Below are 12,487 nucleotides of genomic sequence, written 5' to 3'. Positions count from 1 at the left end.
AATAAATCAGAAGGGAATGTAGATTAGATGCCGGTTTTGCAACTTTCTGCACTAAACGTGCATATTTTCTCCACGTTCCTACACTCGTTTAGTTCTGAGGTCATCAGGAACACCGCATATATTTTGCGTGATTTCTGCGGGAAAATAAATGTGACCCGTAACAAACAGTAGAGCCTGGTTCATAACGTTTCGATTGACTATTCAAAAGCATTAAATCATGTTGCGACGAATTCGAGCTCTACTACTCTACCAATTGTCCTACCTCCAGCTTTCTTTCGAGGAGTGAGCCCAGACACATATACTTCCAGCCGCAGATCGTTTCACGCCTGGTGGAACAGCTTAGCCCTCGACAACAGATTATAATTGCGAATGAAGGCACTGCCCTTGCCCAAGGTGCCCCTGGCGTTCACGCGTAACGCGTTCACTTTGAACAAAAAATAAAATATAGCACACCCTTGAGACTGTACAGCCAATTATTTCACTACACAGATAGCCTTGATACCCACTATATCAATGTTGCGTAGAGACATGAAACTTTTGACACTGCGTTTTATTAGCCATTGCGCTGGCAGCCACCAAAAAATTTAGCGGCAGTAGCAGATCGCTCACTCTTTGACACTCCCGAGTTGGCATTTAAACTGCTGGCATTTAGAAAATAATGCGAAGGTAAAAAAAAAAGCCAAAAAATGTGGGCGTCCTTCTTATATGGAAACGAAGCAATTATAATCCGGAACCATTTTCTAGACGAGCTCCAATTCATAGAGAAAAGTGTCAACACCAGCGTCTGTAACCTAAACACTTCTAGTTCCTCCATTGTTCCGAACGCCGGAAGAATTCCCGATCGCTTTTCTCCACCAGCCGACGCGTACGAAAAGCGGGGCTATTTTAGCGCCGCGGGTGCTAAGCCGGAGCCAGTGTCATTACTAGCGTCTTTATTCCCGGCTTGTTCGGTTCAAGAGATTGGCACGCAGTCGAATCCTATAGCACGTTTGCATAACGTTGCGCGATTAGCTTCAGAAGCGAGCCACGCGAAAAAAATGGTGGTCGTTTCTTTTTACCGCTTTTATGCGTGTTTGCTTGCGCGTGCCGCGTGCTGCGGGATAAGTATCCGGCTATGTATAACTCCGTTGAGTATACGGTCCCCCCCGCCGATCCTTCCTTCTCCCTCCGCGGTCGCTCTTTCACTTCACTCTCTCCCGTCTCTTTCCTTCGGGTTCCCGGCGTTGCAGCTATACGTCTCTATATATCTGGCACCCGCTCAGCCTTCGGCAGTGTCGAGAAAGAGATGGAAAGAAAGCCAGAAAGAAGGAAATAAAGGCGGCGAGAAAGAGATAGAGAGATGAAGAAAGAGAGGGACAGAGAATGAGAGAGGAAAAAAAAAAAGAAGCAGAATGTGCGAGGCGAGCGTTTGGGGGGAGATGCGCAGTTGGCGAAAGAAAAAGCAACAAAAAATTGGAACGACAGAAGGAGGAAAGAAAAAAGAAGCGAGCACGTCGGCAGACAAAGGGAATGAAGAAATAAAGAAAAAAAATTGGCCAATGCGTAAGCAATGGCGGACGGGGCTACGTGGTAAATTCGTGTTTCCAGACGCTGTCGCTAAGGCATATTTACGGCCGCTGCTCTCGTTTTTGACACGAGCCTTGAGCTACAATAATTAACCGCGCGAATTTTACTTGCTCGTAGCTATATCGTTCACGTTGTTTAGCATATTTTTTTCATCACTCATTTGCTTTACTATCAGTACTGCAACGATAGCTATCAGATGAAGGTCAAGATTTTCTCGCGCTTTCTGAAATTTTGCATTTGATAAGTACGGCTGGAAGCGCGTGCTTTTTTTGTTTAAGTGTCCTTGCAAAGCGTGAAGTGGTGGCACCTCCACTTCTGAGTCGAGTGAACTGTGCGAAGGCCAGCGCAGCACATTGACTTCACAATATTTCGCTTAAATGGTGCGCGTGAAGATATTCGCTCAGACAAGGTAAGTTAATTCATTTGATGGGATGCCCATGCCGTTATACGCTTTCTGCATTTTACGGTGTTTATATTGGGGTTGATATATTACCTAAACATTTACGTTTTTAGGGCTTTGTAAAAAGCACTTGCAAGTTGCCCGGAGAGGTTGACATTTCCACCCTTGCATGAAGGAAATTTGGAGCTTCGGGGGCATGTCTGTCAGCGTTGAGGCATTTGACATTACGCACGAATGATTCGAACAGAACGCTTTTGGCAGTGATGGAGAATTATGTAAGATATCGCCGTTCTGCCGAAAGCGGACATCTAGCGCTCGAGGCGACCGCGGCGTCGCCGAAATCCGCCAAGCGTAGGCCATTATTTCCGACTCCGATCACGTGGTATCACTTTTACCATTTATTTTATTTTGCGAGTTTTCCTCCCCTCTCTTACCTCCTCTCCCCACTGCCGCTCTTGGTGGTAGGGTTGCTTGCTAATATTTGTGGGATATCTGGCTCCCAGTGACGTCAGCAGCGCATGCGCGAGCGCGTGCCTGCCTCTCGCGTGTTCTCCTTTCCCCCTCAGTCCATTTTCCTCCTCTACTTTGTTGCAGGGAGGGTGTGAGAAAATAACGTAGACATCTTTACACCGATAGTCTTCTGTGGTGCCCGGCGGTCTCCGGCCCCGTGGAAAAGGATTTGGGGACACGTTTCGGCGGTGTCCACTGCTATGCCCGCGCCTTCTGGACGCGACGAAGAACAGTCCGAAGACCAAGAGATGGCCACCGAAGAAGCAGAAGACGATTCTTTAGCCGGTGAGCGATGCACTTGTTTTTGTTCGACGGCCGCCGCTCTGCTGTTCTACCTGTCGAAGCGCGGCGGCAGGACCCCCGCTCTCGCGACGTGAGCTCGCCGGCCGCGTGATAGCCGGCGTTTGCTTGATATCGACCTTTCCTCGCGTTCATTTGACGCTCAGGGTGTGCGCGAGTGTCTCGCGAGCACCGGCAGAACGCCTGCGACCGCGGTCGGTCTCTTTGAAAGGGCCGTAGACGCACAAACTTTCGCGCCAGCGGTCCCGATTACGCTAGGCTTAGTAAGCCCTTCGGCGGCGTCGTACGCGCCGCTGCTTTTTTGACCGGCATCTCACAGAGCACATGGTGTCTGTTTTGGTGCGCGTAAACGGCTCCCCGGCGAGTGTCACTGATGTCTTGAGTGTCTAGGATTCGAGTGGTGTTCACACAGGCATCGTGGGCCCGGGCCCGACTTTGCTTTTTGGTGCTTGTCGCCAATGGAGGAAGACGGCGGGATAACTATCCGGATATGTATATCTCATTATCATATTGATCTGAACCTCGGAACGAGGCTAGCGGGAGCGTTTTTCCAAAATGGCTGGTTTTTAGAGCTTTCCGAAGAAAGAAATAAAACTGTCAAAATTTTTTTGTCGTAATTTATGCTTTTGTGGTTTTTATATTAGTTCCCAGCACGGTCCTAACGTGGCGACCGAGACACGAACTCTCACGTTTGGGTGGGCACCTCGAAAGGGCCTGCTCTTATTTTTTTGTTAATTTTTTCCGCGTCGTCAACGGATGACGCCGTTAGCAGTTAATTAGTTGTTGAAAAAAGCTAACTTTCTATGTTTCATTCAGTTTGTGTGATCACTTTCACATGCGTGTTATCCTGAGCGGGAACCGCTTACATTGAACGAACAGACAGACAAAAATCGTCGTCGGAACAAAGCGGACCAAAGTTCCTAGCTGGGCATGCAGATGTCGGGCGCCCGCGTATCACAGGTTGTCTCGCTCAGCAGAGCGGAAGTCCCGTCTCTTAAAAGACAGGCCATACCGAACCTTCGGAATTCTGATCCGTACTTCCCTTCATTCATAGTCGCTTTCAGGCGTCATATGTGACGTCTTGCCATGCATGTCCACCCATGGCTTGCTCTAAATGTTCGTTTTCATTGGATGTCCTATTGCCCCTAGTTGCAGAAGTGTGCTAACTTGCCGCCCTTTGTCCTTGCTTTGCTTCAATGTCTTAACAGTGAGCAGCGCATGATGTAAACGTCAGTGGTGATAGATGTCACTGCTTCTCAGTGAAAGGCCTGCAGTGGTGTGCCTGAAGTAAGAACCAGTTCGCGTGAGCAGTTTTTTTTTTTAAGTCTCATAATCTGAGCCAATCAGTTATGAACGACCTTTTCAGGCAGCAAAAATGTCTACCTTTGCATCCAAACCATTGCATATTAAACGACCACATTTCTGGAAGTGATTTTCAGACAGGATCTTCAGATTTGGTGTTGTGATTTCATTTCGAATCAGTTAACTGTACTGCCACTTGAAAGTACTTTGCGAAATTGTTTTCATGAAATGTTAGTTTTGTCTGCTAGTGATCTTGCACGACAGGCATTGTCCTTATGGTTGTATTTAATTGGACACTCTGAGTTACCCTTGTGTAGAGTGCTTGAGCAGTGCACACCATGCAATAAAAGCAAATTATACAACAGTGTGTGGTTCTCTGGTAAAAAGCATGTGCCACATTTTTTTTCGATCTTGGTGACTCTGTTTCCTGCCAATTGTTGCATCCAAAACCTAGCAGATGTCATGAGGTGTTCGTTTGTTCACAGAGAAGTCCACTGCTCGAGTGCTGTGCACACGAGTGACGCAGACTCTCTATGATGCAGTGGCTGTGGTTGGTGTTTGAATTATTGCAGGAAGAATTGGCTTATTCATTTTTTCCAGAATTGCACCCAATATCTTTCTTACAGCTGCATGTGCTTTGGTTTTTGCGTTACATTTTATACATTACACATTTTATTGGTGTGTTCCTTTCTTTCAAGTCACTGCTGGTCTACAATTATGAGCATGCACAGAATGTTGATGGTGACCTTGAAACTGACAAGTTGGCTTGAAAGGGGGAAAAAGTTTATCCGAGTTTAAGTTATGTTAAAGTTTGTTATCCTTATTCTTTATAATTCTTGCTATTGGTTGGAGCAGTATTGGAGCATGGGTTTCTGAATTTAAAGATAATGTAGTGACAAATTGTTTAATCGCTTTGCCTTGTGGAGAGAGCACAACTGTTTAAGTTAGCTTCAAAAATGCAGTTTTTGGTTAAAAATTGCTTGAAATTCAACTTACTGTGAATTATGGTTATTGTACCCTGTTTTAGTTAATTGAAAAGCCTGGAGTCTGCTTTTGTGATTTATTTGTGCTCTTGGTTTGTAACCATGGCAAGCACTCTCAGACCCCACTCAGCCTTAACTGATATGTCAGTGCCTTGTATTGCCTTACCTTTTTCGAAGGGGAGGAGTATAGATCGCTGGGCAGTCTGTCTCTTTTTAGTCTGTTTGTTGTTGCCTGTCTACTGTATTTGTTGAATGGCACATTAGTTGGTGGCAGTTTTATGTGTATATTTTGTCCCTAAGTTTGCTGCGTGCACTTTGCACAGGGTCGGAGGCGGTGGAGGAGGAGGAGGATGAAGCGGGCAGCGGCAGGGGTGGCGCAGGTGATGGGGGCAGCCAAGAGTCTGATGAAGGGGCATCAACGCGAGCTCCCCCGACACCGAGTGTTGGCGGAGCAGGCACAGAGGACGAGCCCCCCGGGGAAGAGGAAGAAGAGGAGCCCCCCAAGACACCACCAAAGCCCAAAAAGACCAAGTCCAAGAAACGCCGTGAACGCAAAAATGGCAAGAAGAAAAAGAAGAAACGTGCTGCGTCCGAGGATGAGGACGACAGTGATAGCCAGCTGTTGGGGGGCCACTCGGACAATGACAGTGACTATGTGGTGGATCGCAAGAGTGCCAAGAAGCCTCGGCTGGAGAAGGCTGCCCCAGAGCCCGTGACGCCCGTGGCTGCTGCCCCGGCAGCTACTGAACCGGAGCAGCACAAGAGTTCGACAGAAGTGTGCCAGGAGCTGGGACTTCAGGATGTGCCCCTGGAATACACGGACGCTGACTACCAGAACCTCACGAGTTACAAGCTGTTCTCTCAGCACGTGCGGCCCCTTATCACCAAGGTGCGCTGTGAACTCGCTGTTTTTTTTTTCTCTTCAAACCTCTCGCATAAGTTGTGACTTGTAAGGAATGGTGGTTTCGTTGGTCGTGGCCCTCGAATATCTTAGCATGAGGCATTGCCTGTCTTGGAAAGTGCACACTGTTGTGAGGATGTCAAGATTAACAAAGAAATGTTAGTATAGTGATGTGTGGCAGTCGCAGAAGTAGACCTGATTCATTGTTTCATTGTTGGTGCCTGTCAGCACATGACATTTGTCCATGTCGAAAATGAAATTGACCGTCCAAAGTTGGGGCACAGTGCTGTGCCAGCTTTATAGGGGCATAGAGGGCTACTACGTCATTCCTGCAGAGGCATGTTGGATTTCACTGTTTCTAGAGTATGCTGCTGATGTAGTGTCAATCATACGTGCATGTCATAAGTGTGCATATTACAGCTTGCTTACTGTGAGGTACCATATGCCTCTGTGAACATGACCTTGACATTCACTGCCAGTGCACTGTTTTTGCGTTACTCTGTTGTTAATCTTTGCACCTGTTTGATCTGTTTTAGCAAATCAGAAGCTTTTAGCTGATGCCACAGTAAAAGCTTCTGATTTTTAAGTTCTGCTAGCTTTAAAAAATATACCTTGGGAACTTACTGACTTAGAGGTAATAATGAGACTTTTCAGGTGACCTCTAACCATATGCTGCAAGACAGAATAAATTGGCCATGCCACTATTTCACGTTAGCTTGTGGAACTCTGTTGCCAATAGGTTTCTTTTCTGGAGTTGCAGCATACAACATTAAATTAATTTCATGTAGGCATTTTTTGTATGTGTCAAAAAGTAATGATATGATGGTTTGATGTGGTAACTGTGCAAAATGCAGATGCTTTAGGAGGTGCCAATGAGATTTGAAACATTACAGAGGTTATTTAGCGTGCAAATTTGTAATTTTTTTGGTGATGATTTTATAAAGGCAATAATTCTGCCACTTGTCATGACCTACTGCATTGAATTTGTCAAGGTGAGCCGCCGCGGTGGCTAAGTGGTTATGGTGCTCAGCTGCTGGCCTAAAAGACGCAAGTTCGATCCTGGCCGCAGTGGTCGAATTTCGATGCAGGCGAAATTCTAGAGGCCTGTGTACTGTGCGATGTCAGTGCACATTAAAGAACCCCAGGTTCTTTCCGGAGCCCTTCGCTACAGCGTCTTTCATGAGTCGCTTTGGGACGTTAAACCCCCATAAACCAAATCAATTTGTCAAGGTATCAAACAATGAAAAAGTAACCATTTGTGTCACTGCGGAGCTACAAATGCAGCTTTGGCTTCATTCTGCTAAAAGCTTGATTTTCACATTGTGCCACGAAATTTTACCACCAAAACTAGCTCTAGCACTCGTGCCAACTCTTTCTCACATGGCATGTCTTCCCTATTTATTTCTGCAGCGTCATTTTTGTCTTAAACGGACCATAGGCATCTAATTCTAGTTGCATGTTTTCTTCTTGCAGATGATGTGTTAGACATTAGAATACATGGCTCACCAGATGGTATTTGCCTATGACTTCTGAATAACTTCTAATTTCTTCTTGTGTTCTGGTTTCTTCAACCAAATGATGGCTGTGATGCATTGGAAGTGTTTAAGGTCACGTGAGGCACTAAAACAAATGTGATATAACAGCTGACACATTGTTCATTGTCATTGCAGCTCTTGAAGCATGCTGGCCTAAGTGTTGTGGTGAATTAAAACTGTGTATCAGCGATGATCTTAATACTGTCAACGCGTCATAGTCGTCATTCGGCTGATGAAACCGAAACAGCATCAATGAGAAGTTCAGTTGTAGAATCATTAAGGGGTAGTGGGCATATACCATGGAGTTAACGATGTATTCTAATGTTTAAGGCATCATATGAAAGTGTAAACTAGCGAATCCTTTAAGCCTAATTGGCAATGTGTGTCAAAGGCCAATGTCACGGGCACAAATCCTGGCCGCGGCGGCCTAATTTTGGTGGAAATAAACGCTTGTGTACTGTGTGATGCTGCAACTTGTCAAAAGGCACAGTGTGGTCCAAATTAATCGACAGCTCTCACTACTATGATGTGCATCATAGCCAGTGCAGCTTTGAATGTTAATCCAACATTTAACGGCCACCACTCTTACTAAAGGGCAACTCCGATGGTTTTTAGAACATTTTGAGTTGATAGTGACATCGCAATCCTAAGAGTTCCCTCCCTCTGCCACAACAAACTGTTTTTTTTGCCAAAATACCATGTGGACCAATTTTAAAACAGTAAAAACGGGAAGCCGGAACTCAGTCCATTGCTAGGGATGATGCTTCGCATGACACAGCAGTGAGATCGCGAGAAGGATAGAGACGAAAATGTTTATGCATTGCTCATAGAGTCTTGGGAGTCTTCATGGGTGGAGTCCCTTGAAGACTCCTAAGACTTCATAAAACACTTCATAAAATGCCTAAGACGACGTAAAACAAGCCTCAAAATTTTTTTCACCGAAGCTGGCGAGTGGGTGCGAGGAATGTTTGTGATGTTGAAAATGCAGTGTCCCTCATAGCCTCAGTTGCTTTGGGACATTAAACCCCATAAAACCAACCAAACCAAATGCATAAATCGGGGAAGAGATAGATGCGAGGTGTTTTGAGTTGTGCATGTTTGTGACACTTCTTGTGCTCTTGGTGTAGGCCAATCCCAAGATAGCGATGGCAAAGATAGTGCTGCTGATCTCAGCCAAGTGGCATGAATTCCTGAGGGACAACCCGAATGCAGACGACGCTCTCGACGAAGATGACAGGCCAGTGCGGCAGTCGAGGGCAGCTGCATCCACACCTTCCTGTTCCACCAAGGACAATGGTGAGGGGGCCGAGAGAGAGTTATCATTTCATCTTAACGGGATAAGAAAAAACAGCAAAATACAAACATAGTTAAGTTTTGTTTTGTTAATTTGTAGCCTATTTTACAAAATTTCTATATTTTGTTCTTTATGGTATTGTGTTCAGCAAGAAATTGCAGCCAAAACTTAATTGCTCTTTGCACACTGCAGGGGGGGGGGGGGGGGGGGGGGGTATGTTATTGCCCCAACATGCAAATTTGCTGTGTCTTTGTCAATTGCAGGCTGTTGCGAAATACCAGAAGTTTTAAACTGAAACATTGCAAACTGTGGAGTGCTATTGTGAAGTGGCTTATTTTGTACTAGCAATTTTGGCATTTAGTTTACTTTATACCCCTTTTTCTGCAAGGTTTGACTACAGAAGTATGGGAGTTGGGAACTGTTTTTCAGTGAGTAAGGCAGGATTGCCAAATGAAGTGCTTTTTTTTCTCTCTTTATGTAACAGGTATGCAAATTAGTCACTGCTAAAATCGTATTTTTTGCAGCGACGAAAGCTGCAGTGGTTTGCAGATGTTTTGAGATTTCTATTTAATTTTTTTTATTTGCAACATCTTCTGTGGTGTTTACTGATGCGATTGCTTCATGATGGAAAGCTGCACGTTTTGCAGTTTTGTGTAAGCCCTTGTTGCATTCCTTTCTTTGCCTTGTGCTGATGCAGATGGGGAGCGGTCAAGCCGCAGCAAAACAAAAAAGAAAAAGTCGGTGCCCCTGCTCAAGATCAAACTGGGAGGCATTGGCAAGCGCAAGAAGCAGAGCTCTGTAAGCTATCACTACTTTTCATGCAAGGAAACTTTGTTTTGTATGTTCAAAAGCTTATTTGTTTATTTTTGGATTTCCTGGATCTTTACAACTGCTCGAGAAAATTTTAGCTGTGGAGATGAGACTGGTTACTGCATCAAAGCCTGTCACTGCCGACGTGGCCGACGACTGGCCTGCCTGGTTTCTTGGTTAATTCTATTTGAATTTCTGCTAGACCTGGGATTGCGGAAATCCAACTTCATTTCAGTCATCCTCCGGAAATTTGAAACTTGCTAGAGCGGTGCTTGCAGTTTGACAGGTATCTAATGGCTTGACATACAGCCTCTGACCCTCTGTGGTTGCAGAGCGCGTGCTGGAAGGGGAGTAATGATATATGGTAGAGTGCATCATTTATTTTTAAAGCACGTCTCTTAAGCGCTCGTTCGTGGATTGAGCTGCGTTGCTTCCGTCGATGCAATTAAGCCAAGCCATAAATAAATAAATGAAACATCGTCGCAACTGGGATTTGAACTCGCGGCGCCGCGAACAGGTAGCTTCGCTGGCCACTGCACGAGAGCACTAGGCTATAGTCGTAGCCGGTCATGCCTCACGTTAAACTGCAACATTGCATTGTGCGTTGCATATCGTTGTCTTCTTCAGCTGATACTCACGTCGGAGTAATTACACATTTTCATGCCTTGTGCATTGCACATTGCCTTCTGCATCAACTAATACTACTATCGAACTGATATCATTGCCAGACTTGCCGACAACCCAGCAAAGCAAAACAATGAGCCTGCATAGACTGAGAGCACAAGGCTATTGCAGCAGCCGATCACGCTGCCTCGTGTTAAACTGCAACACGCTCTTGCACTGTCCATTGCACATCATAGTTGACTTCGACTACTAATACTGTTATCGAACTAATTTACACATTCTCGCGTGCTATGCATTGCATATTGTCGTCTTCATCAACTACAGTCAAATCTCGATATAACAAATTTCAAGGGACCACCGAAATTCATTCGTTATTTTGAAATATCGTTAAAGTGAAAATCGCATAGAGTAGCGTCAATAATTAGAGATCACCTACCTCAGCTCTACAGCAGCGGACACGCTTGGAAATAGTAATTTCCGGCCAATAAATATACATGGTTGAACACACGGCATTTATTTGCAAAAATCGGTGATCTTTTTCTGCTTCGTGGAGGACAAACGGTGCAAGACAAACGACTCGATGTCGCCGACTTACTTGTGTACCGCCTCGGGCACACTGACAGAAGCTCCAAGGAAGATGCGCACCTTCCCAATGGCATTCAAGACATCGGAGCTTGAGACGCAGTCGTCCGGACGATCAGCAGTCTCCGCCTTCACGTCGTCGTCGTCACTGCCATCCCCCGGCTCGCGGACGCTGCTCACGATGTCCTTGGTTGTTAGCTCCGCCGCCGTCCACGCAGCCGCGTCGCACTCGACGTAATCATCGAATGTCACCCAAGGGTCTATAGAGAGATTTTCTTGTGCCTCCTCCCACAACTCGCTTGCGTTGTCGTCTTCGTATTTGCGATCTGGTGGATGGGCTGGCGTCTTCAGTAAACCTGCCTTCCTCCAGCAGTTTCGAATGGTGGTAGGACTGACCTTCCACCACGACCCGGTGAGCATCTCCATGGCCTGCTTGACATTTATTGCTGTTGGCTGGTTCATTCGAAGGTTAATCAGCAGCCGCTGAACTAGGCACCTTCGAAATTCTGTCTTCACACTCTTGATTATCCCCTGATCCAGAGGCTGGAGTAGTGAAGTGCAATTCGGAGGCAGGAATTCGAGGCGCACATTCGTCAAGCGAATGTTCACAAGATGCGCAGAGCAGTTGTCTACAATCATCAGGATTTTCTTGTCTTCCTTCTTCATTTCGCTGTCGACCTTGAGGAGCCACTCAGAGAAGATATCACGCGTCATCCAAGCACGGCTGTTGGCTTGGTAGTCGCACGGCAGCGACACTACAATTTTCATGCAACGAGGTTTTAAATATTTCCTGATGACGAGTGGCCTGAGCTTCTTCGTGCCAGTTGCATTACAGACGAACAGCACTGAAATGTGAACCTTCGATTTCTTCCCGCCTTTGCACTTCATGCCCTTAAAATGGATAGTTTTCTCTGGGAGGAGCTGATAGAAGCACGCGGTCTCATCGGCGTTAAAAATATCATCTTGGAAGTAAGACTGCACTATTTCTTAAAAGTGGCCGTTCGTCCACGCAGCAGCACCCTCCTTGCCCACTGATTTTTCTTCTCTGGAGGGCGTTTGCCAGGTGATCCCGTTTCTCTGACGAAAACGGTAGAGCTACCCGGCACTTGCTTCAAAACCAGCGACTTCAAGCGCTGCGGCTAATTCCCGCGCTTTTTCCGGTAGCATTGGCCCTGACACTGGCACACCTTGCAAACGGGCATCCTTGAACCACGTCAACATTGCTTGATCCGCGTTTTGAAAATTCCCGAGGTGCAGCCGTTTCCTGCTTGGAGCAAGCTGAGACCTCCGGTGAAGCTCAAGTATTTTCGCACGATCCTTCAAGATGGTCGCAATGGTCGAGGGCGCCACTCCAAGCTCCTTGCTGACGTCGATCTGCCTATTCCCGGCATCAATGTCCCGAGGAATGGCGACCTTATCCTGCAGCGAAAACTGCTTTCGCCTCTTTTTGGTGGGCACCGCAGAATTCGTCGTCCGAGTTGCAGAGTGATCGCGCGGCAGCCGAACATCAACATGTCCTCACCAACCTGAGAGAAACAACGGCGCGGGCGCTCCTCCGCACGCTCAGATTAGTGCGCAAGAAAAAGTAGGCCTAGTTACGCATTCCACCTGCAAGTTTGGATTTGGCTACGAAACCCGTATCTCGTTTCCCCCGGACGTGGCCTCCGCGATTGGCTCCCA

General features: G+C 46.4%; 1 protein-coding gene across 16 annotated transcripts in view; it reads left to right on the top strand.

Annotated features, from left to right (window-relative positions):
- The first annotated feature begins 2,560 nt into the window (after window positions 1–2,560).
- The window catches only part of Mi-2 (chromodomain-helicase-DNA-binding protein Mi-2 homolog), a 63,416-nt gene continuing 53,489 nt past the window's right edge, over window positions 2,561–12,487 (top strand). For all 16 annotated transcript variants that reach the window (XM_077653530.1, XM_077653529.1, XM_077653528.1 and 13 more), the window contains exons 1-4: window positions 2,561–2,761; window positions 5,385–5,950; window positions 8,625–8,793; window positions 9,489–9,589. In XM_077653530.1, coding sequence (XP_077509656.1) covers window positions 2,677–2,761; window positions 5,385–5,950; window positions 8,625–8,793; window positions 9,489–9,589 — 921 coding nt within the window. In that variant the 5' untranslated portion in view covers window positions 2,561–2,676. The remainder of the gene's footprint in view (window positions 2,762–5,384; window positions 5,951–8,624; window positions 8,794–9,488; window positions 9,590–12,487) is intronic.

Source organism: Amblyomma americanum, chromosome 2, assembly GCF_052857255.1.
Source record: "Amblyomma americanum isolate KBUSLIRL-KWMA chromosome 2, ASM5285725v1, whole genome shotgun sequence".
In the NCBI taxonomy this organism is placed as follows: domain Eukaryota; kingdom Metazoa; phylum Arthropoda; class Arachnida; order Ixodida; family Ixodidae; genus Amblyomma; species Amblyomma americanum.
The sequence above is the reverse complement of the archived record's forward strand: the minus strand, read 5'-3'. Positions and strand labels throughout refer to the sequence as shown.